Below are 24,100 nucleotides of genomic sequence, written 5' to 3'. Positions count from 1 at the left end.
TTTATTTATTCTAGATTTAGTATAGTATATCCTTGTCATTAGCTTATATTGTATGAGATGTAGATTGTCATTAGTGGTGAGAGTGTTGGTTAAGTTTTAGCAATCCCTCCAGATTTTGCCAGTGTTCTTTGAAGTGAATAATTATCTTCCTGTGCTTCAATAAGTCTTCTGTATACTTTTCCTATTAGATTCCTATAGGATTCCTATAGATTTCTAGGGTTTAGAAAAACTCTTATGTAACTGGAGAGGTGGTATTATAGTTTTAAGATAAAATTATCTGTTATCCAACTCTTAATTGAAAATATCTAAAAACTTGGTCAGAATTGGAACTTGGAACTTAAGAATAAAGGAATAGTTATGCCCCAACAGTGGCAAAGCCCTTACAGACATTACGTTTACAATTAAAAGATGGGGTGCCCACAGTTTTGGGTTGTTGAATTTGAGTATTGGGGGTCATTAATTTATCTCTGCCTTTGAGATTTTTTTGAAAATGCTTTTTGACGTCTCTAACACAGTAGGTCTGATTTCCTCTTTTCTCTGCAGCCATGTCGACATGTCACACCAGAGTAAACACAGGTGTAATTGTTCTGTGAAAGCCAGCGAAGGTTCTGGTATTGTGCGTGCTTGCTCTTTGGATGACTGTGACAGAATCAATTTAATCAGTTACACCTTTGTTACTTAGTATGACATGTCAGCGTGGCTTCTGTTCAAAGCGCCTGTTGTTACCCTATTTAATATAGATTATAATTTGAGTAAGCTTATTGAAAAAAAATATCAAAATGAAAGTAAGAAAAAAGAGTAGACAGAAACATGTCAGTCTACTGAAGTCCTGATGCTTAGGGTTATTTTTTTCTGCTTTGAAAAATAGCGTCATCTTATCTGTTTTATTTTTTCAAAATAGACAGATGGTGGGTATAAAAAGGTTCAGGTTTCCCTTATTTGTCATTTCATCATATACTTCCATACATTAAGAAACAACATTATGTTTATTTTAAATTCAATTGATACAGATAATACTTTTTTTTTTTTATTTTTTTTAATAAATTTCAACTTTTGCATGGGAAGTGGCATATGCCTTTTTCGGGCCCTGTTCTGTGTGTATGTGCCATTTATACAAGAAGCCTTAGGACTGAAATGCAACAGTGTACTTTTATCACTGGGTAAAAACCGAGAAAAGTGATCTTAAGCAATAAAAGAGGTGTTTGTGTGTGTGTGTGTACTTGTTACAGAGACCTGTTATTCAATGAGCTATATTCTCGGCTGGCGGAGAACGTGGTGGCTAAGGGTGTTTTCTTGGAAGCCCTGGAGTCCTACATTGTTATGGATCGCCTTGGTCACCTCACCACGCCAATCATGAAGGACCTACTGGCCCATTATCATTCTAATGGTTTGATGGACAGCCTGGAGAGATGCATTGTCCATCTGGATGTCACCAGTCTAGACATACAGCAGGTGTGTGTGTGTGTGTGTGTGTGTGTGTGTGTGTGTGTGTGGGGGGGGTCATGATGATAAATAAACAATGCCATTACCAAGTCAGCATCAATCAACTAAATTAGTCTCTGGATTGACACTGTGTGTCTGTCTTTGTTTCAAGGTGGTTCAGGTTTGCTGGGAGAACCAACTCTACGATGCTATGATCTATGTATTCAACAGTGGCATGAATGATTACATTTCACCTATGGAGGTAAGTTCAACACAAAGATGTAAATATCATAAATTTAGCTTTCATCATTGTTGGTTCTAATAATTGTATACTAATAATTGATAAATAATAAACTCGTCATCTACCTCTTATTATGAATCTTCACAACTTTGTATTTGTGCTTGATAGAGGGGAGACCAAAGTGTCTTGTTGGATTTGTACTAATGCCATGCTTTAACCTAACTTTGAGATAAAGTCATCATAAACAAACCTGGTAGTTTTAGCAACCCATCTCAGCGTTTTGGGGTATTTGCCCCAAAATTCCCATCAGCATTATGAAAAATACAACCCCGCTTGCCAACAAAAAGGTAATTCTCATTGACACACCAGTGATGGAAGATGGCCACACTCCATGGCAGAGTCAAGTTCATTGATATATCAGTTTTATTTTCGGTAGCTGATTTACATTTTGAATTTGCGATAAGGAGCAATGGAACTCAGCAAATCTATTAACAGACACCTGCATACTGTGGCCTCTCATGGACACACACTGTTTGCCTGAAGAAAGTCTAAGAAATAAAAAATACATATCATGTGCAGCAGTCGTCGTCGTCTTCCGCTTCTTCCTTACTAGTAAGGGTCGCGGGGGGGCTGGAGCCTATCCCAGCATCTACGGGCGAGAGGCGGGGTTCACCCTGGACAGGTCGCCAGTCCATCGCAGGGCCAACATACAGAGACGAACAACCATTCACACTCACATTCATACTTGCGGTCAATTTAGAGTATCAATCAGCCTAGTCCCCAATTGCATGTCTTTGGACTGTGGGAGGAAGCCGGAGTACCCGGAGAGAACCCACACAGGCACAGGGAGAACATGCAGACTCCACACAGAAAGATCCTGTGCTCGAGCCAGGACTCGAACCCAGAACCTTCTTGCTGTGAGGCCACAGCGCTGACCACTGCACCTCCGTGCAGCCTGCTGTGCAGCAGTCGTGTTTAGGAATTTCAAATATGAAAAATAAAAAAGAAAAACTGAACCGGCATTGGTTGTTGCATTATTTGTTACAAAACCTAAATTGACATCTTACCCCATATAGTATGAAAACTAGTCCACATATGCAGATATTTTAATTGGAGAAAGAGTTGCTCTTGAACAAAATGGCTCTTCAGGGCAGAGTGCTAAATCAAAATCCTCATATGAATTGGGAAAGCTTGCAAAAAACTCTTGCATTGTTTGCGCATCTCATTTCAAAAATTCGTTGATGAAATATTCACATTTCACAAGTTTCAATGTAGGCTCACATCAAACAAATCACTCTGATGCGTTTCGGCAATCAGCCTTTGTCAGAGCATATGCATACTAGAATCAGTGACCATTTTTATACAAAAATTTCTGTTGGGCCAATTATCTAGGTACCATTCGCATCATTCATCTCAATAAAAATGTGCAACTGTAATATCCTCATAGCCCACTAGATGGCAGTATATAAAATGAAACACCAACAGACAGTAGAAAAGAACAGAATGTTATAAAGGCCATAGCCAGAAAAATCAGGTGAGAATGCATTTTAAACTGTAGTCATCATGAAGTCCATTTGGTGTCATGGTATTGAGTGTATATATCCAGAACATATCTCTTTGTGATAGTGATAGATATTTTTCAGGATATTGGATGCCACCAGAAATCAGCCCAAACCCATAAAGGAGAACATTAAGGAGACTTAAAAGTAATTACTCAGCTCTTGATGAATTTGACTCTAAATCAGCAATTATAGAGGTTATGCCCCACACACAATTAAAAAAGCCATGCAACGAGTCAGTAACACTCCCCGCTTTGATCTCCACGAACAAAACAAAGAAGCCAAACAGGGCCTGTTTCTCCACCGAGTACAGCCATTACGCCTCACAAATAGGAGACATCATCAAGAGACATTGGTATGTACTTCAATCAGAAGCCACATTGAAGGACTTCTGTAAAGCCTCGTCGCTTTTTGTTTTGAAAAGACCACCTACTATCAAGAACTCTGTAATATACAGAAACATGGCAAAAGCCAAGCCCACCACATGGCTGTCAACAACTAGCATGAACAGATGTGGAGACTTTGCATGCTGCAACAATACAGCAGCAACAAATTCCACAGTGGGAGGAAAATTCCAATTACAGAATCCATCAACTGTAAGTCCACCCATGTCATCTACATTTTAATCTGTCCCTGTGGTCTAACATATGTAGGGAAAAAAAACGCGCCCTAAAACAACCGTATCTGAAGACAAGACTGCTATCTGGACAGGAAACATGGACTATGCCATGGCGAGACGTGCCCAAAATGGTCATGACTCACTCTCTTCACTCAAATTCTATGGAACTGAAAAAGTCCCAACGCCCAAAAGAGGAGGAGATATCCTGGAGAAACTCTCACATAGAGAAACGTTCTGGATATATACACTCAATACCATGACACCAAGTGGAATTTAATGTTGATAACTATTTTGACGGAAGATATCAAAATGAATGCAAAATACATTTCTTGGACTTGGCTCTTTAATTTGGTATTCAGTTTTGGACAGTATGATGAACTCATACAAAGATATGTAAAAGACTGAAAAATGAGACAAGGTGGCCCTGTGTGCCCAGTGCATACATGCAGCATTCATATTGATACACTGATAGGTATTCTTAATATTTTATCAGTCAAGGTTGTTTAAGTGGAAAGGCTTCATACCATTTACGCAACAAAGGAAGGCATGCGCAAAAAACATTTTAATAAAAACTGCACAAAACACCCCCTGCAAAATGAGATCATAATGTTTAAGTCAACTTTGTTATGTTCCAGAAACTCTTTGCTGTCATTTGCCCACCACTTAGGGAGGGGAAAAACCTAACAGGTAAGTTAAAAAAAACAACAACACTCCCTCCAGCATTCATAGCACCAACTATTGAACTCTGCAGGAATCAAGCATATTTGTAGACCAACAGGAAATTATCATCTTCATGGGTTCCCTCAGTCAATGGGATATGGATCTTGGATTGTTGCAGAAAATCAGCTTTGTGGTTAAACAAAGTTTATGAGGGTTTCAACGTTTTTTCATGAAGACCATCTTCACTAATATATTCCCCCTTGACCATTTTTGAAGCATAAATACAACTGTTAAATTCAAGTGAAAGAACTACACCATAAAAGCATGACATCAACGTTACTTCAACTAAACCTCATGACGATGCCATTTAATGTCTTTTATAACCTCAGTAACCTCCTTTAGACACTTGTAGCAAGTGCCATTTTTAGGATGCATAAATATTTCAAAAGTGTGGTATTTACTGATGCATTTTATGTCGTAGAAGAAAAAAAAACATTAATTATCTTCACCTTGTGTTCACCACAGACTTAATTAATCCAACCAAATACTCATAGACTTTAAGACAAGGGGGACTACATGCCAATGTTAACTTATTTGCTGGTTTTAGAACTCATTTCTGTGCCACTCTATTTGAGGTTTTTGGACATTACAGAAAGCACATTTATGTTTTATTTGTCTTTGGTCAGATGGGGAAGTGGTGATGGGAAACAAACTTTTGGTGTACATTAGGTAAGTGAAGAGGTAAACAAATCTATAGGTCATTTGGCTTACATCATGGATACCATTTTGATATGTTTGTAATTTTCAAAGAAGTTGCTGTCATGGGGAGGAAAACATTTATCGTGGTTATTACAGGGTCACTAAATTCTAAGCTGTACACAATACATATTTTTAAGTGTGCATATTTAAAATTGTTGTTTGTTTTTGTATGTAGCTGCTGTCTTGCAGGAAGGGCGTATCCACTTGGGGACATCCCTGAAGACCTTGTGGTTCAAGTCAAGAACCAGGTATATACTGTAGATAGTGAAGACATCCTGATTGAGTGATTGTGGCCCGAGTCTGATCTCCTAATATGTTTGATGCTGCAGCAAAAATATTTCAGAATGCATCTTGCACTGTTTTGTGCAGTGCAGGATCAAAATTTGATTAATTGTAGTCATTAATAATTATCAAAGATGATTATTATTAAAATTAGGAGAGCCTTTTAATCGAAATTAATAATAAACGGGGAATCACCGGAACAGCCGGACCAATAACCAAAGAGTGAATGCAGTCTCAAAAGGTGTTGATCCAGAAATGTCAATTTAGGGAAAAATATTGATATTTCTAGAGTGAACAGAGAAGAAGTGGAGGTCAGCACTGACTCCGTCAACCAGCTTTTATCACAATATACAAGCAAAAATACGAGGACAACTTCTCTTTAAAATACGACAGGATTTATTAACATTAGCAAAATCAATCTCCAAAAAACAATTGGGTCTTCGGCTCAGGCCCTAATTAAAGCTGCAAGCAGCATTGTTACAGGCCTGAGCCTCCTGGCGCCTGCTGCGGCTGGGTTGGACATTTTTTGCCAAATCCAACAATGTAGGTATAAAAGTGGTGAGACTTGTAGTTTAGGAGATAGAAGCCTCAGTCTGACACGAAGTGTGAGTGCAGAGCTGAGAGCTGGCCCTTTAAGAACCCCTCCCCTGCTGCTCTTTGCCACCTGTGACAGAGTGGAGAGGAGAGCAAGATTTTTGAGAGTTTTTGGTTTGAAAAATGCTCATCAGTCCCCAGATTTTGGTCAAAAGTAGAATGTAATACCATATTATTTGTAGGGATTTTTGTCAGGACTTCAGTGCTTTGTTTTTCTGAAGGTTTGGGAGTTTTAATGTAGACTTAAGAACTATGTGTTTGAGAGTATGTAGTTGAAAGGAGTTGAGCTCGCCATTGGTTTCCATTGTAAGGTGAAAAGTGTCTCCCTGATTTTGAGGGCTTATAAAATCCAAACTGTTCCAGTTATTACAACGTTTTTAATACATTTTGATCAGCATAGGTTACTGAGTCATGTATTAAATTTTGGAAACCTTACCATTAACACCCTAGGAGGAGATACTGTATATTCGGGGTCCAAAATTGTCCAAAGTTTGACGTTTGTGTCCATATTGTGGACTTCCTGTTTAAGTTAGGTCACAACCAGCGGTCACAACAATACTGTCGAAATTAGACAACCATAACTCATGCATCAACCTTCATTAGGGAAACAGTCCAACAAAGTGTTGTCAAACATAACGTTGTGTCCCGAATGCTGTGTTCATGCCCGGTGCTGTTATCAGTTCAGGTGTTGCTTTGTGCCATCGTTCCACTGATGTATTGAGGAGGGAAGAGTGTGTAGTCCAGAGCTCTGATGCTGTGCTTGTCTGGAGGAAAACAGGAGGATGCTGGCAGCTATTTTCTCCTCTAAGTCAAGCTTGGTACTCATGTGACACTCCCATGCTGGGAGAGTCTGAGTCAGCTAGCAGGCAGGGTGAACATAGAGACAGACTACCACTCACACTTAAACGCCACTGCAGAACTTCACTTCTCACTTGAAAGGCCTTCACACACTCAGATCTATAACTCTTTGCGTTTTTAAACTTCTTTATTCTTTTTTTCTCCATAAACTCTTTAATTCTACTTTCTCAAGCACTGTCTTTTTTTTTTTTACACCAAATTCAACCAAACATATATACTCAGACCAAAATTCATCAAGTTTTCTCTAGGTGCACAATTACAGTTTGTACATGCACTTATTCAATGGGATGCATGAGCTTTACGTCTCTGTTCGAGGAAGGAACAGTTTCATTGGGTGTTTGTGTCCAACAACGTTCCCTGATAGGCAGCCAGCCTATCAGTCACATATGGAGTCCCTCCCCAAACATGCTGCATCATCCACAGGTCTACAGTTACACTGCCATCTCGTTTCCATAAAAACAAAGGAAACCCCTCCTTTGAGTAGAGATACAGGTCATTTTTGTGGTTATACAGATGCAGATAATGGTTTACTTGCTCATACCTAGTGCTAATTGCTCCTCCACCATGGGTGGCAGGTCCACTTCATCTGGAGATTAGAAAAGCTTCAGAGCCTTTCAACGATCTGCTCCAAGCGCTGCTCCAACTCTGACCAGCTGAGCCCCTGAGCTGTATCCTGTCACAACAGGAAGTGCAACGAGTGAGAGTTATTATTTGGGGCTGCTGTGAAACATCTCAACAGGCACAGAGAGAAACATTAAACATCAATATCTCAACACTGGTTTCCTTGGTGATGAATTTCATGCTCACTTTCTCTTCCTGAGTGTCTCTAACCCTGCGTGCTGTCGCCTGCTTCAAGGCGTTTCTTTCCATTTCCCTCCTCCTCCGATCCTCCAGCAATTGCTCCACACGTTTCTGCTTCTGTTCCTGCTTCATCTTTTCCAGTTCGGCTTTCTCCTCTGTTTTACTGCAACATGAACAACTACCGTGACTCTATGTTGGTGGGTCTCTCAGAACTCAGCCCTTTCAAATCAAACTATCTGACTGAGTGCGATAAGAGCAACACTGCTGGGTCACTTGCAGCCCCCAATAACAGGTACATTCATATCTCCTAGTATTATCCTGACCTGTCTGCAGCAGCCTTTGCCAGTTGTCTCCTACGGGTGTTGAAGGCCTCTAACGCCTTCAACCTTTCCTGCTGCTGTTGCTTCTCTCTCAGTCGCTGTTGCCTGATATGCTCCCTTTTCTCCTCCTCGTCTCTTTTCCGCTGATTCTTCACTCGGACCAGCCGCTCTTGCAGCTCAGCCAGGGACATCTCTTCCAAAAGACCGTGACCTGCGGTCTGGCATGGCACACAGAAGCAAACCTTGACAAATGGAAGTGTGTGAAATGTGAGATGAGAACAATCTGCTCTTCCGCTCACCTCTGTTTCATCAAAAGCCTTCATATTCATGCGAGGAAGAGATCTGATGTTGCGGATTTCACTCATTGTTTTAAATTTCTTGATGAGCTCGGCCTGTGCCTTCTCCAGTGCTTTATGAAGGAGCTGCTGATTTTGCTCTGTGGCTTCTTTCACTGTGGTATTGACATCAAAATGATTTGATTGGAAGTGATCTCATCAACAATGAATAACAACAGCACATGTTGGCTGAAGTCAAGCAGCTTACCGATATGTTGCTTGAGTTTTGTCAACTTTTGTTGAGCTGCTTTTGTGTTCTTGTGGCCCTCTGCCACCTGTCGCACCAAATCTCTCAATTCTTTTTCCTCCTGCAACCTTTTCTCAGCATATATCTGCATCAGCTGAGCAGACTAGAAGAAACAAATGTTAAAAGAACATTTTTACACATTAATCAGCTGTTTTCAGTTGGTGTTCAGAGAGCAGGAATGTTGTGCCTAGTTCTTGTATGTGTGGTGTATAATCTTGGTTTTCACCAACTGCTGACTTATCTTTACTCGCCTCTTCTCTCTGTTGTTTAGCAGTCTTCTGGTTTTGTTCAATTTGACGTCTCCGGGCCTTTGCTGCCTCCAAGATGCTTAACTCCCTTTCAGCAGGCTTGCACTTCATGTTTTCCAACTCCCTCTGGTCCTTCTCGCGCATCTCTTTCTGCCACCTCAGAAAAGAAGAGGGTTCACCTGCCCCCTCCACAAGGCCCTTAATTCTAGGTAAACACACACAAGTTAATCTTCACTTTCTGTGGTTCAAAGAAATCTCAAAACCAGACAGGTCAGTAACACACACCAGTCTTCCCCCATGCTGCCACATCCATTACCAGTATTATTTAACTACCCAGCATGTTGAACTCCCTCAGAGAAACCACGGGTTTCAGCTCAGTCTAGCAGTGTCCTCAGCTAGACGCTGATCACAGTGAGAAACCTCCTGAAACAGGCTGAATCTAAACGCCGTGCCGTACCTCTGCCTCTCTTCATCCATCCGACGCTTATTTACGGCTGTGTGTCTCAGGTTTTCTGCTTTATTTGTCTTAAAGGGTTTGCTGCTTTTCTGAAAGCATCACAATAATTCTGTTAACCACAAGTGAAAAGTTGTAATACTGAGGAAAAGACAAGAACTGATGGAAGACCTCACCTTTTTGCTAGGAGGAGCTGGTTTGTCAAATGGTTTGACAAGCGATCCATAGACTGCTGCCATTTTATTTCAGCCTGCAGTAAACTGGCAGAGAATGACACATGGGAGTGTTTAGGCTTTTTGCCAGCAGATGAAAGAGAAGTGCTGAGAGACACTGATGCAAACAGAGACAAGGCTAAGCAGAAAGCTGGTTCGTATCAGTGCAACACATCAAAAGTGTTTTGGATGATGTGGCGTGAATGCAGAATGTCTAAAGCAGTTGCGTGGAGTCTCCAAAGATTCAGCACGTCGCTTCTCCAAGTGAAGTTTTAGAACCTTTCAAGACGTCTTGAGAAATTTTAAGCTGCATCTGTTTGTTGTCAATCATTGATCTAAACTGGCCTTTGGATGCACAAAATAGAACAAGTGATCTCTGACTGTTGCTGCTTCAGAAGAAAGATATCAAAGTCATTACCCCAATCTCTGATTGGCTTATTTATTCAGGGAGTAACCAATGAGGACACTGCTTCCATTTTCAATGCTGCCTACAAATACAGTCAAAAGTAGTTTAAACAACGAGTAAAAATGCTTGGGTCTTACATGGAGCGTTGTCACAAGAACAAAGTGCTCCTCTAATCCAAGGAGGATCCTCAGCAGTGTGAGAGCTGTACGTCACTTCACACTGATTCTTTTGACCAGGAAGCAGCTAATGAGAAACTACAACATCACCACCCTTGGTCACTCATGTACTATGATATCTTAGGAACAATGAATACTCAGCAATATTTGCATGTATTGGTTTGGTCTTGTGTTTGAGCCAGAAAGATTTGGCCAACTTACAAAATAAGCGCTTTAGATCAGGAAGGTTTGGTGGAAAAAGACCCCAGCAAGATTTTGGTGTCTTAAATGAGGCCCTCATGTACACTGTCACAGTTACATGGAGCTCTCATCGAAGTATTTAGTGATGTCACTGGAGTTAAGAGGACTTTTTGTGTTAACTCAGTGAAGGTGGCAGTTCTGGTTCAGAATGACAGGGACATCTATCTCATCATCACAGGCTGAATTCTGCATGGGTCGCATCATTTGGCTGGTCAGATCCCAGCAGTCGATCATTAGGCAACATTTAATAGCTTGACTGGATTACAGATATCTGTAATTCAATTCTTGCCTATCCAAAAATAAAATTACCGATATCCACAAAATAATTCCTCCTATCCACAATTGTCATTTCAGATATCCACAACATCATTCTTACTAGGACAAATGACGTCACTTTTCCCATTCGTGTGTATGGGGTTTGTCATTACGGATCGTTACAATCCAGTTGCAGATATCCGCAGCTCAAATTGCAGATATCTGCAACTGAATTACGACTATCCTTAATTACATTAAAGATAACTACAACATAATTTTGATTTATCATAATTCCTGTTAAACATATCTCCAAACGCCGTTCATTCAAGATGTTTGCATTTGTATTTCGGGATATCTTAAATTGAGTTTTACCTAGCCAGACATATCTGTAGATATCTTGAATTGGAATTACGACTAGTCCAAATTTTGTTGTAGATATCTCTAACTGGAATTATGGATAATCGGAATTCATATGTAGATATCTACTGTTGGGTTGTAGATATCTTGAAATGGATTTTGATTAGAGATACCTCCTATCGGGATATCTTTTAACCTCATTCCATCTAGTCTGAATATAATTGCAGATATCTTGTTTTAGATTTTTGACTAGGTGAAATGACATTGCAGATATCTGTAAAAGTGGGAGGCGGGAGCAAGTCAGGGGCAGGAGTTACTTGCAGTTCAATGAATCAATTGACCTGCATACTGTTTCTCGCCATGTCAGTGCAGCAGGGAGCTGAAGTTGGTGTGTTAGACAGGGTTTTTAACCCTCTGCAGGTCCTCAAGTTTTTTGGGAGACAAAAAATATTCAGTAAGCTGTACATTGCTAGTACAGCTCTCTAGTGAATGAAACTGTCGTTCGCCACAATTCCTTGGCGATAAGCTTGTTCTATTTCATGGCATTTTTTGAATACCTTATCCACAACAGCAGCCGCCATTTCTTCTGCTATTTTCTTCATGTAGATTTCCTCCGGTACCACAATTCAGTTGTTTTGTTTACTGAGCCAATATCCAATGGAAAGTTGCCAATGAGCAACGAATGGGATGCCTCACATGTGCAACGTCTTGCACAACAATTCTGACAAGTCGTAATTACGTTTGAGATATATTTAACTTTCATTCTGCTAAGTCAAAACCAAATTACAGATATCTGCAATTGTCTTTTGGGATGTGTGAAGAGTCAAGCGTGGGGTTAAGTTATCTCCATCCATCCATCGTCATCTTCCGCTTATTCCTACACATTAAGGGTCGCGGGGGGGCTGGAGCCTTCTTGCTGTGAGGCGACAGTGCTAACCACTGCACCACCGTGCAGCCCGTTAAGCTATCTCATTTCAGTAATTTAGTTTTGATTAGTCAAAACTGAATTAAACTTTAGATGTTTTTGATCAGAAGTATAAATTAAGTGTTACTGACCAGACTCAGATCGATTGTTGGATATTGTATATTTATGTCTTAATGAACTCACAGTGTGAGGTTGGACCTGGGGCTCATTCAGTGCTTACAAGTTGTAAGCTTCCATCCATCCATCATTGTCTTCCACTTATTCCTTTCTATTAAAGGGGGGGGGGGGGCTGGAGCCTATCACAGCATCTATGGGCGAGAGGCAGGGCCAACATACAGAGACAAACAACCATTCACACCTATGGCCAATTTAGAGTGTCCAATTAGCCTAGTCCCCAAATTGCATGTCTTTGGATGGTGGGAGGAAGCCAGAGTACCAGAGAGAACCCACACAGGCACAGGGAAAACATGCAAACTTCACACAGAAAGATCCCGTGCCCGAGCCGGGACTCGAACCCGGAACCTTCTTGCTGTGAGGCCACAGTGCTAACCACTGCACCACCGTGCAGCCAAGTTGTAAGCTTGAATTTTGTAAATATTGATTAATGTATCTCTTGTTTTGTCTATTAGCTGATTCTTAATCAAGTCTATAAAATTTCAGACAATGTTGAAAAGTTTCCCAAAGCCCAAGGTAAAGCACAATAGTTCTTGTTTTGTTCATATCCAAAAGAGATTAATTTTACTGTCTTAGAAACCAGAAAATATTCACATCTGAGAAGCTGAAACCAATTTTTTACTTACACATGAATCGTGATCAATTAAATTATTGATAAATAATTTGATAATCAGTCATTATCAATTAAAACCTTAACTTATTAGCTGAAAGGGTAACAGCTAAGGGCCACAACAGTCTGATCAGGGTGGCCCCCTGGTTTGTGCTGCTGGCAGGTCCATCCTCCACGGTATCAGGCCTCTAGCCTCAGCTGCAGTCCTCTCCCATGTTCTGCTTCCTGCAGCTCCACTGGCCTCACTCCAGATTCCGGAAGAAAGAAAACATCACTTTGACCACACTTGCCACAGAGCAGTGTTTCTCAAACTTTTTCAGGCAAAAGGCTGCTTAAGCAAATCCATCCATCGTCGTCGTCCGGTTATTCCTACTAGTAAAGGTCGCGGGGGGGCTGGAGCCTATCCCAGCATCAAAGGGCGAGAGGCGGGGTTCACCCCAGACAGGTCGCCAGTCCATCGCAGGGCCAACATACAGAGACGAACAACCATTCACACTCATTCATACCTACAGTCAATTTAGAGTATCAATCAGCCTAGTCCCCAAATTGCATGTCTTTGGACAGTGGGAGGAAGCCGGAGTACCCGGAGAGAACCCATGCAGGCACAGGGAGAACATGTAAACTCCACACAGAAAGATCCCGCGCCCAAGCTGGGACTCGAACCCGGAGCCTTCTTGCTGTGAGGCCACAGTGCTAACCACTGCACCACCGTGCAGCCGCTTAAGCAAATCAACTTTTTCAAAAGATCCACCAGCCTGTGACCAGTTACTCTTGCAAGGTGCTTTGGGTAGCATTTTCCTGTGAATGTGACCTGGGTGTGATGTGTGCTCATCCCCTTCACCCTCTCCAATCTAGCTCTATGTCTGGGTCCCATGCAGAGGTGACAGGCCGCTCAAATACAGGGATGGAGCCTGCAAGCAGACTACCAGTATCCTCCACTTCACAAAACCCCAACATCGATTCCACATAAACCTAAGACAAAAGCCCCTTTCACACTGCAACAAAAACGCGGGTCAACACAGGTTTTTCAGCACTCTGAAAGGGTCGACTCAACATTTCGACCCGCGTCGACCGACTCAACAAGTGACCCGTGTGTTTAGTGGCTCGGCTTGGCTCGACTCAACCTTCCTGTCGCATTTTGATTTTTCACCGTGCTACCTGTCAGGCTTCGCCTGTAGTTTCTTTGGCTGCCTTCCAGACTAGCCAAAAACTCTATCTTCCTTCGCTGCATTAGCACTTGGACAATTTCCAATCTGCGCCGAGTTTGTATGCTTTATAAAAGAGACAACATTGCAAACAACGACAATGCTAACATTTGACATGGCGACATCCATGTTGACGTTTGTTTACCTCTCAGTGTTCATCAGCACACGTTATGTGTAATGATGACGTTGCCAGCGTGATGACGTACGAGAGAGAAAAACACAGGCATGCAGCCCTCACAACGGGAGTTCAGATCCGGGTCTTCTGGAAGTTCGAATGCGTCCTAATGCCAAGCGAACGCGGGTCCAAAAACCTGCGTTGACACTTGTTTTTCAGTGTGAAAAGGGTAAAAGAGTATAATAGCCACCAAAGCCTGCCTGGTTAAATGAGAATAATTGATGTCTGGCAAAAAGCAAGGAAAATGTAAATCTACTTATGTAATCATCATTTCTGCCATGTATCAGTTTAATTCTCTCTCTGTCGCTGCCTTTTCCCTCCTCATCTGTTCCTTCAGGCAGCTCAGCAGTGGTGAGACTTGAAGTTTAGGACCCCAAAAAAACACTATCTCCTCCTAGGACATTCATGGTATCTACTTCAAAACTGAATACATGACTCATGACACAGTGATGCAGTGGTTAGCACTGTCACCTCCCAGCAGGAGGGTACTGGTTTCGAGTCCCAGCTCGGGCACAGGATCTTTCTGTGTGGATACTGGGTTCGCTGTTCGTAGCGAAGGTCCATGCAGTGAGTTTCTGGAGGTTTTGTGTTGATATAACTTTAGGTGACATCACAGTTTGGGACTGGCTTTGGCAGATGTCATGGGAGCTGTGGAATTTGCGTGAGCACCGCTGATCAGCTGACGCTCATGCGTGTTGGAGGTGTTGCTCAGCTGGTTCTTTGTCTCCTCCAGCTGGCAACACATGGTTTTGAGTCTTTAGATGTGCATATAGGCCCAAAGACAGTCTATTGCTTGAGTGTAGGTCTCTGTCTAGAGTCTGTTGGTGAGGCACAACAACTGGAAGTTTGTTTTGGAATAATACGAATCATTTTCACAAACCATCAATGTCTACCTATGTCCAAGCAGAGGATTTACCAATCTTCACTGATTTTGAAAACGGTAATCACTGATGATGCTGATTTTTATGTTTGAATCAGAAGATTGTGTGATTGAAAGAGAAATCAGACAGGTTTATACACTTGGCAGTGCAAGCTGGAGATGAGTTCAATAGTTTGCCTAGCTTCTGCTACAAGCTAACTCAGATGCTCTATGGCATCTGAGTTAGCTATGGCATGCAGGTTTTCCTTCTAACCAAACACTTTAACAGGTGATTCCACTGATTAACACACCTTCAGCCACAAAAGAGTGTTAATCAGTAGAATCACCTGTTAAAGTGGTTGGAAGGAAAACCTGCATACACACGGCTCTCCATGGCACATGGTTCCCTACCCCTGCTCTTTAGTCTGGTCACTCATTGATGTTGCCTGATTTTTCTTCAGTATTCCATCACTGTTCCACTCACCATACAGGCATTCAGGGAACCCGTGATCCAACCACTAACATACATGGGTAAAGCCTCACACAAACAGGACCATTTGGGCAGATAATTGTTTCCAAACAGCAACATTCAAAAGCTCCTCAATCTCTGGGGAGAAATGAATCAGACATTCAACATCTCTGCTAGTTTGGGGTTTGTATTATATTATGCAGCTGATATGAAGGTTGTGACTTGTCAGTCCCACACACTGAGGTTACTGGGTTCAAACGAAGGAGAAAAAGAGCTGATGTGGAATTCATTTGGGGGGGGGGGGGGGATTTAGTTCCCTGAAATAGTTTGATAGTTGTTGTTTGATTTGTATTCATGTATTTGTCCATTTGTGAACTGATTAGATATGCTGGTTTAGAGAAGAGTGGTATGCTGAATTGTAAACAGAAATGACCGAATGAATTAAAACATTTGATGTGTTTCATGCATTTGTCTGTATGACAGGATGGTTCTTTTATGATTTCTATTAATGTTGACTAGTCCACAGGTTGATTGTATGCAACCATTCTGTCTGCTGTCAACAAATGCTGTTGTCATTACAAACAAACTAATGCTGTGTGGATCAGTGCAAACAAGCCTCTGTATGTGGATCTGTGTGTTCATTAGGTGTTTGAGTTCCTGATACGTCTCCATTCTGCTGACTCATCGGAGGACGAGGAGGTTTTCCCTTTTATTCATACACTTCTGCACTTCGATACCAGAGAATTCCTCAATGTCCTCGCCATGGTGAGATTCCTTTATGAACTCTTGTCAGATCAGGAATCGTTTATTTTTTTTAGCTTTTTGAAAAAATCAATGAAATGTTCTTGTGCAAAAATATTGAATTTGTACTATTTAAAAACCACAATTTAGTGTTAAAGAAAGGAAGTATAGCCTAGTGCCAATTTGTTATTCCTGCTCCAGGCATTTATTGTGTATGTTTTGTTAATAATAACAACACCATCTGTGTGTCCCTAGAGATTAGCTGATTGGTTTACACCTCCAGCATTTGATGGAGGACACAACAAAAACAAAAATAAAGAAATGGGTGATATTAGCATGGTCATTATTTATATTATTAGTACAGCATAGTTGAGTGTAAGCAGAAAATACGTACAGGTAAACCATTCTTCCTCTAAGCCAGAATGATCTCATGAATCAGTATCTCATACCCCAACCCATCAACACATTGATTGCGTATACATGCTCACCATATTCTTGTAATCACACTAGCGAGCAGACATCTGTAGTATACATACAGATCTGTATATTCAGACGGATGGCTATACCTGCTCACACATTATAAATAAATGTTGCTTGTTTTCTATTATTAATATTTGGTAACTTCCTTTTAGACATTTGAAGACTTTAAGAATGACAAGCAGGCTCTGGAGTACCAGCAGAGGATAGTGGACATCTTACTGCAGGTAAAATGGCAAAATCAACTTTCTGTGCTGTAGGGACTTTTTCACGCGCTGTAATGTTGATAGGAAAGGCAGTTTGGAGAAGGATGAAGGCCATTTTCTGTGAAAAAGTAATCCTGCAGGATCATCTCCTTCTCAGCTTTCTCTTGTCCACAAGCAAATCAGACACCAGGCCATTAAGGCTGCTATAGGGTGAACTTTTGTTGCTGGAGTTGGTTAGATTGTGTTACTGTATTTCTTTGATTGACTGATATGTCTTTCTGGTTGCCTAGGTGATGGTGGACAACCCAGACTTCACTCCTTCCCAGGTGGGCGGGCTCTTCACATTTTTGGCTCGCCAGTTGACAAAACCAGACAACACACTTTTTGTGAACAGGAAGCTCTTTGATCAGGTAACTTATTGGATCTCCCAAATCCCCTAAGCATATGTTATAAGTTTATTGAAGGCAAAGTATACAGTGTACCTTGTGAATTTGAGCCTTCCAGCAGTACATCTGTGTCACTCACACATCAAATTATAATAATTTTCGCTCGATAACTGAGGTTTTGGCAGAAGTTAGAAATCTCCAGCTAGGTCTAACACATCAGAGTCAAACTATAACACCCACAATCCTTCATTCTGTCCTCCACTCGATAGGTGTTCACAGTATGGTTTTTATGTTCGGAGCAATCCTCTTGATCGTGGTGGGATTTAGTTTAGGGGTAAGAAAATCCCTGGTTCAAATCTCAGTATCCTTAATGCGGAGAGGGACATTTCCCACAGGAGGTACAATAAACCCTTTTATTCCTTCACCTGTTCTTTGTTCTGAGGATGTGGGTGTGTTTAAGTGATGCCAATTTTCTTGATAATTGCTGTTTATGTGTTTATATTCATGTTTTTTATTTATCACCATTTTGACTTCAGTTCATGAGTCAAGTCTGATCAGAATAAACCTGTTAATAAGAGACGAGAACAATCTTCAAGTTAACTCGTGAATAAATATAACTGCCAAATACCTTTAGCAAGCACAATAATTCCTTCTGAAATGTAGTGGAGTTGGAATTAAAGAGTAACATGAAAAGAAATATTTAACATTTGATATTTTTAATATTTAAGTAAAAGCAACTCAAACTTACACTCAGGTACAGTACTTAAAAGGTAGAGTAACTGCCGGGAGTACGCAACTGAGTAAAAAACAGTGGTCACAATGAACCCACACCACAAGTGCAGAATGTACTCCTAAATGTGTAGACAAAGGTAAAGGAGTACAAACACTGCTCTTACATTTTATGTAGTGCATTCCAGCTTTATAACTTGTGGATTTTTTTGTGCGATAAATTCTCAGGTGTACACAGCTTAGCAAGAAGAATCTCTGAAATGCATCAAGAAATCACTGGCAGGTGCTGCTAGTCTGTAACTGTTAATATGCTGGTTAATTATGTAGGTTCCCAATCTGGGGCCAATTCATTTAAATAACACTTGTTCATAAATTTGTGACAGTGTTCCTGGAGATCTTTTAAGGAAAGCTAAACTCAATTCTAGTTCTGAAAAAAATTGCTTAAAAGACTTGAAGGAAAGTTATTTCCAAGTATCTTTTATATGTAGTACTTTGGAGTTCCATATTGCCATACAGTACCATACCGTCTGTGTTTTTTCAGGTTCTGGAGTTCCTTTGCAGACCCGATGATGACTCTCGACACACCGAGAGGCAACAGGTTGATGAGGCATACACACCAAGTATACATTGGAGCAATAGGAATTGAAATAGCTCAGATGTCTAGATAGTTTCTTCATGTCATGTGACTGGTCTTTACTAGGACTGGTTTATATTATAGGTTCTGCTGGAGCTGCTGCAGGTTGGCGGTGTGGTCCAGTTCAATGAAGGAAGGCTGCTGGCTCTCGCAGAGAAGGCTAAGTTGTGAGTAGCTGACCAAAATTTTGTAGCTTCCTAAAGGTAACAGTATCAGGTGCATAAGTGATGAGTACAATATTTGCTTGCACCTCACAACTCAGTGTCCAACATTTGGGAATCAGGGTCTTGCTCCAGAGAACACCTGTGGTGCCAGTGAGGGAGGGGCATACTTTGCTTTGCACTTTTCTTAACCAGATTTCCCCATGCTCCTGCAGAATCAACATTATTTAATTATATTTTAATATAACAGCTGGCCTAGAGTTCATCATGTAGCTATCAAAAGTCAAATAATGAGTGAAACTAATCAACAAGTCAACACAATACTTTTCAACATTTTTCAGTACAAAAAGTGTGAATTGTGCTTTGAAAAATATTTAATTCACTCAATATGATAAAATGGATTGACTCCCTGGCTACCATGGTTTCACCCTCAACTTGGCAGATTAATGTGAGCAACTACTTGTGTTTTAGAAAGGAAAATATTTTTCCGCACAAGGACTACAATTCCTTTTCATTTTCTTGTGCTGCTGCATAAAGGGAGAATCTGACAATGTTCTCAATAAATGTTCAGTCTGTCAGTCAGAATGAGAGACAAGCATCAGAAAAACACTGAATTTATGCAGTGTAAACTTTCAATGACAACACAATTATTAAAAAAAAATCTAACTAAACAACCCACATGATGAACACACTTATGAAGACATTAAACACAATGCAGTGATAAAGTGGCCTTTGCTTTTTTTAATCAGTAACTATTAGCCCTTAAGTTCCATTTGATCTTTCTTTCCTTTTTCCTGAATGACCCCAGGGACAAGGCGAGTAGTCATTGTCCAATTACCAGACATGCTGACTGGGCAATAGCTAGATGAGGCTCTGGATCTCGGTGAAGGGTTTTGTTGGTCAGGAGGATGGCATCCTAAATGTTTGGTTTAGTGTATTTTGTAGAGCGTTGTTGTTTGCATTTGTTTACTTTTCATTGTTGATGACAGTTTAGTCTTTTCTTTATTTGTACCCTCTTAGAGTTACTACAATAATTATTATTAGTTGTAGAATTAGATTAGCGATCTTATTATATTCTTGCAGCCTCAATTACCTTTCTTTGTGTCTCTGTCTTTCTGTCTTGCCCAGCTACCAAATTTGTGAATTTCTTTATGAGAAGGAACATCTTTATGACAGGATCATTGACTGCTACCTGAGAGACCCGCTCAGAAAGGTACTATATAAGCAGACTCAGGGTGGAGACTTAAATTTCATATTGATCAAAGGATGCATGTCATTTATGCCAAGGTGTCTGTGAATTTTGGAATTGTCTTTCCACTTTTTTTCAGGGGGAGATCTTCAGCTACCTCCACAATCTGATGTCCATGCCGGGCTACACGCCTGAAGAGAAATTGTCCGTCAGGAACAAAGCACTGCAGCATATACAGGTCAGTACAGACACTGACAAATTACTGAGCAAGCAAGAGACTGAGTTCTTGCTTTGGTTGATCAACAATCAAAAAAAAGATCCATCATTTGAAATATTTCCTCTTGGTTATTTAGTGTCTTCCCATACCTGTTGGCAGGGACAAAGAGTAATGACAGGTTCTGTGTATGAACGTATTTTGCCTCCGACACTCGCAGGAGCTGATCACATTCGATGCCAGCAAGTCAGCAGACCTTGTGGCATTTCATTTTGTGGAGGAGGTGCAGCAAATCATTTCTGAGCTTAAGGTGAGTTCAAAATATTGCAGGACAAAGTACTTCATTATTATTAAATTTTAAAGAACCAGTCCAATGAAAAATGAGTTTCTCTGTTGGATTTTTTTTTTTTTTTACTTATGTTGGTATCAACCTTCCCAAAGTGTTACATATTATTGTGAAAATGATGACTGAAGGCTGATATCCATTCCCTGTGATATCCACAATATCAAGTGGTTTCAGTTAATCAAAATACACTGCACTCTCTCCTGGTCGAATCCAACCGTCAGTTCCACTTGGAAGCGGTAACAATTAGAGCTACTCGTCAGCTAACATTGGAAAACCTCTCGATGTTTCCACCAGTGTGCACTGTGAAAGGATGCTCAAATACTACTGGACATACATTCCCTAAAGAATAAAAAAAAAATGTACAGAAATGCTTGAGGCAGCTCATTACATGGAAAAAGACTTGGCCAGTTTTAATGAGGAGCATGGTTCTTACAGATAAGGCCCAATGGGACCAATATGGACTTTAGAGAGGCTCTCATCTACACACTGTGTGGAGAGATGTCAGGCTTTGAGCCCAGCTGATATTGATGTCGCTGATAATCGTGTCCAATATTTACCTATGCCCAGTATGAAACACTTTATAAGCAAACATAATTCAGGACGATTTTTGCAGTAATTTGCATTTGACTTCTCACTTAGTTTCATATTCCAGTCAACTAACATGATTTTATACAAAAAGTTTATTTTCAAACTGTGAATATCCTTCACTGTCTGTCTGTCTGTCTGTCTCTCTCTCTATCTCGCTCTCTGTCTCTGTCTCTAGGATGACCAGCAACTTTTCAGGTTCCTGAGCTGCCTCTTGGAGCCTCGGTACTGTTCCTTTTGTTTTAATTCAACTCTCTCTCCTTCCTGTTTATCTCTCCCTGTCCTTCATTCTCACTTCTCATCTGCTTGGTTATTCAGGGAAGGGAGTCATCCAGAAACAACCCTTCCTCAGGAACATGACCTCCACATGCTTCTACTGGACTTACTGTGCCGCTTTTCACCTCACCAAGTCCTTACCTTCCTCCAGACCTCCCAACAGTATAGACTAGAGGAGGCCACACAAGTATTTGCTTTTATAGTTTAATTATGTGCTTTGCATGCAACATCAACCTTTTAAACACTCATAACTTTGATGACAAACACAGGAAGTATTGTCATGCTTGCATTGCGATGTTCTGTCAGAAGCTTGACAGAAATATTAGTTTGTCTCTGTTTTGACATGGAGTGCTACAGAATAGATCTCCATTAATTAAGGATCTTTATTTTATGAACTCTCCTTAGAGGAATATTGCTTTGGGCGGTTCACTGAAATCTCTCACATGTCTTCAGCTCTTAAAGCTGAGTGTTCCTAATGTATGCCTTATTGCTGCCATGCCCATAGCCTTTTATTCATCCCACAGTGGGGAAATTTTCATTGTTACAGCAGCAGAAAAACGGAAGTAGCAGCCGAAAAATTACAGAGCAATAAATAGAAGAAATTACAATACACCAAAATAAAAAACACAGTAAAGTGATACTTCATTCAACTGTTTTGTACTCACAAATATGTGCCTTGAGTTCACAAAGAAAATGTTTTCCCTTCTTGCAAATTTAGTTTGAAGCTAATGGCGCACCATGAGTACCATCCGCAAACAACAGCAAAACAATGCTTGTTTACAAAATCTGAATTTATCATTCAGTATAATCCACATTGTCTTTATCAAAGTGGTTTATGCAGTAATCCAAAAACACATAAAACAAACAAATTATAACATTTCCAACTCAGCCATGAATGAGTATAGATGAGTTTAGATGAGTGCAGATGAGTGTCGTTCAACTAAATGTGCCAACTGGTTGTTTGTTCACAGTAGCACTGTGAACAAGTGCGGTACCTGAAGGGTTTAGTTTATTTTGTTTTTATCTCAAATCCAAGTGTTTGTGGCTGAATAGAGAAGACGCGTATCAGACGATGAATTTAAGCGTTTTTAAACTGGTGTTTTTGGATAGTTTTGCAGTTTTTCATAATCAAGGGACATAAACTTTGAGCTGAATATGCATAGCTGACTGTTTCTGAATAGTTCAAATAAAGTACTTCACATGTGCTCCCTCTGTCTTTCTCTCAATCTTAATCCTGTTTTTGTGTTTTAAGATAACCAGGAAGCATAACCACAGTGAAGGTACCGCCTACCTGCTGGAGAGGAAGGGAGATGTTCATGGAGCTTTTATTGTCTTGTTAGAGGTAAATTCACCATACCCAGGGAATAATAAATAAGTCAAAACAGTTCAAATTTTAATTTAAAATTTGGAGAGACAGATACATTTGTCATTAAATATAAGTACTAGATTACATTAGTAGTATCTAAATTACATTGAGTTAATGTACTTTCTAAGCCTCTCTCTCTCTTTCTCACTGTGAAGGTGTTAAAAGGAAAACTGACACTCCTTATTGATGAGAGCAATAAAGGGGGAGATCCAAAAGAGAACGATGATGTGGAGGAGAGTGAATCAGCAGTGGCGAGTGTTGAAGAATCACTGAATGACACCATTGCCTTGTGTTATCGCAGCTCTCAGAACCTCGACCAGCCACAAAGAGAGGTACATTCAGTATCTGTGTTTATTTAAAAGTCATATGAAAAAAACAACAGATGAATATGCATGCACACATTTACACAAGCATATGTAGTAAGAGTACACAAACAAATTAATATCCTCTCACTTGAAAGAGAACACAAGCATCTGTTTATTTAATCGTTTTATCATTTTACAGGCTCTTTGGTTTCCTCTATTGGAGGCCATGATGGCCCCCCAGAAACAAGTGAAGGGGCTCAAGGGTAAACACACCTCTGAGGGTAAATGAGCACACTTGCCCAACTTTGTATTTATGCTATGCTTTTATAGCTCCTTTTCAGTCACCGCCATAGTCTGTCAGCAGTATGTTTTCAGGTTGTTCATCCCATTCTCATTAATGTGACATCTCTGGAACACCTTGAGGTAATTTCATTTAATATAGAACAAACATCCACTGGGACTCGACGATGATCAGGTTATATAGAAGAGGGGAGGGAGGAAAAAGTGTGAAGCAGGACCCAAACTCATAATCACAAATAGTCTTTATTCAAAAAGATTCCAGGGGTGATGGGATGGGGCAGACAGACATGTGGCCAAGGTTGATATTTCTAATCCAACTAGCATCAACACTTGTAATATTAAAGGTGCTAAAGCTTATACAGGCTAAAACTATAATTGAACTCTTGCTTAGCCGAAGGTTAACTCCATGTCAATATTGTTCCTATTGTTTTCAGTGTTTAAACGGCATAAACATACTCATCAAGTACATCAAATCACAAATGACAGTGTCAGTGGAATTACGACAATATCTTTGTGTCTCAGTACTGAAGGAGCTGACAATGAAAGTTCTCAACAGTATGAGCAGCTTTATTTCCCTGCCGGCCATCATCCAGCAAATACTGCAGGTGTGTTTTTGTTTTCTTCATCTTTTCTTCTTTAGAATGATCCTTTTGCTCATCAAACCATCCCTGTCTGTGGCCATATGCATGTGTATACAGGAATGCAAACTAGTCAGATTCTATT

The 24,100-nt window shown here is 40.5% G+C and overlaps 2 protein-coding genes across 8 annotated transcripts in view; one reads left to right on the top strand and one right to left on the bottom strand.

The window, feature by feature from the left end:
- The window catches only part of vps8 (VPS8 subunit of CORVET complex), a 53,502-nt gene that overhangs the window by 24,645 nt on the left and 4,757 nt on the right, over positions 1–24,100 (top strand). For both annotated transcript variants that reach the window (XM_086179861.1, XM_086179860.1), the window contains exons 21-39: positions 1,230–1,452; positions 1,595–1,684; positions 4,477–4,528; positions 5,188–5,230; positions 5,436–5,508; positions 16,108–16,227; positions 16,836–16,907; positions 17,177–17,296; positions 18,543–18,599; positions 18,720–18,802; positions 19,925–20,009; positions 20,125–20,223; positions 20,420–20,509; positions 21,309–21,355; positions 21,449–21,593; positions 22,659–22,748; positions 22,928–23,104; positions 23,277–23,358; positions 23,900–23,982. In XM_086179861.1, the coding sequence (XP_086035987.1) occupies positions 1,230–1,452; positions 1,595–1,684; positions 4,477–4,528; positions 5,188–5,230; positions 5,436–5,508; positions 16,108–16,227; positions 16,836–16,907; positions 17,177–17,296; positions 18,543–18,599; positions 18,720–18,802; positions 19,925–20,009; positions 20,125–20,223; positions 20,420–20,509; positions 21,309–21,355; positions 21,449–21,593; positions 22,659–22,748; positions 22,928–23,104; positions 23,277–23,358; positions 23,900–23,982 (1,831 nt within the window). The remainder of the gene's footprint in view (positions 1–1,229; positions 1,453–1,594; positions 1,685–4,476; positions 4,529–5,187; positions 5,231–5,435; positions 5,509–16,107; positions 16,228–16,835; positions 16,908–17,176; positions 17,297–18,542; positions 18,600–18,719; positions 18,803–19,924; positions 20,010–20,124; positions 20,224–20,419; positions 20,510–21,308; positions 21,356–21,448; positions 21,594–22,658; positions 22,749–22,927; positions 23,105–23,276; positions 23,359–23,899; positions 23,983–24,100) is intronic.
- LOC147247648 (cilia- and flagella-associated protein 99-like) lies at positions 6,035–10,639 on the bottom strand. 6 transcript variants are annotated; one of them, XM_086179866.1, is made up of 9 exons: positions 10,395–10,425; positions 10,155–10,271; positions 9,576–9,659; positions 9,403–9,491; positions 8,949–9,150; positions 8,659–8,800; positions 8,415–8,566; positions 8,119–8,333; positions 6,036–7,958 (listed from the first exon to the last, which is right to left on the bottom strand). In XM_086179866.1, exons 3-9 carry the CDS (start codon positions 9,636–9,638, stop codon positions 7,727–7,729), a joined length of 1,095 nt encoding a protein of 364 aa, XP_086035992.1. In that variant the 5' UTR covers positions 9,639–9,659; positions 10,155–10,271; positions 10,395–10,425; the 3' UTR covers positions 6,036–7,726. The 6 variants fall into 6 exon arrangements, with proteins under 6 accessions (XP_086035996.1, XP_086035995.1, XP_086035992.1 ...); XM_086179868.1 differs by having other exon boundaries at positions 6,038–7,667; positions 7,802–7,958; positions 10,155–10,443; XM_086179867.1 differs by lacking the exon at positions 10,155–10,271 and having other exon boundaries at positions 10,395–10,639.

The sequence above is a fragment of the Aulostomus chinensis genome, chromosome 16 (genome assembly GCF_037954235.1).
Source record: "Aulostomus chinensis isolate RoL2024-O1b breed Wild chromosome 16, RoL_Achi_v1.0, whole genome shotgun sequence".
NCBI lineage: Eukaryota > Metazoa > Chordata > Actinopteri > Syngnathiformes > Aulostomidae > Aulostomus > Aulostomus chinensis.
The sequence above is the reverse complement of the archived record's forward strand: the minus strand, read 5'-3'. Positions and strand labels throughout refer to the sequence as shown.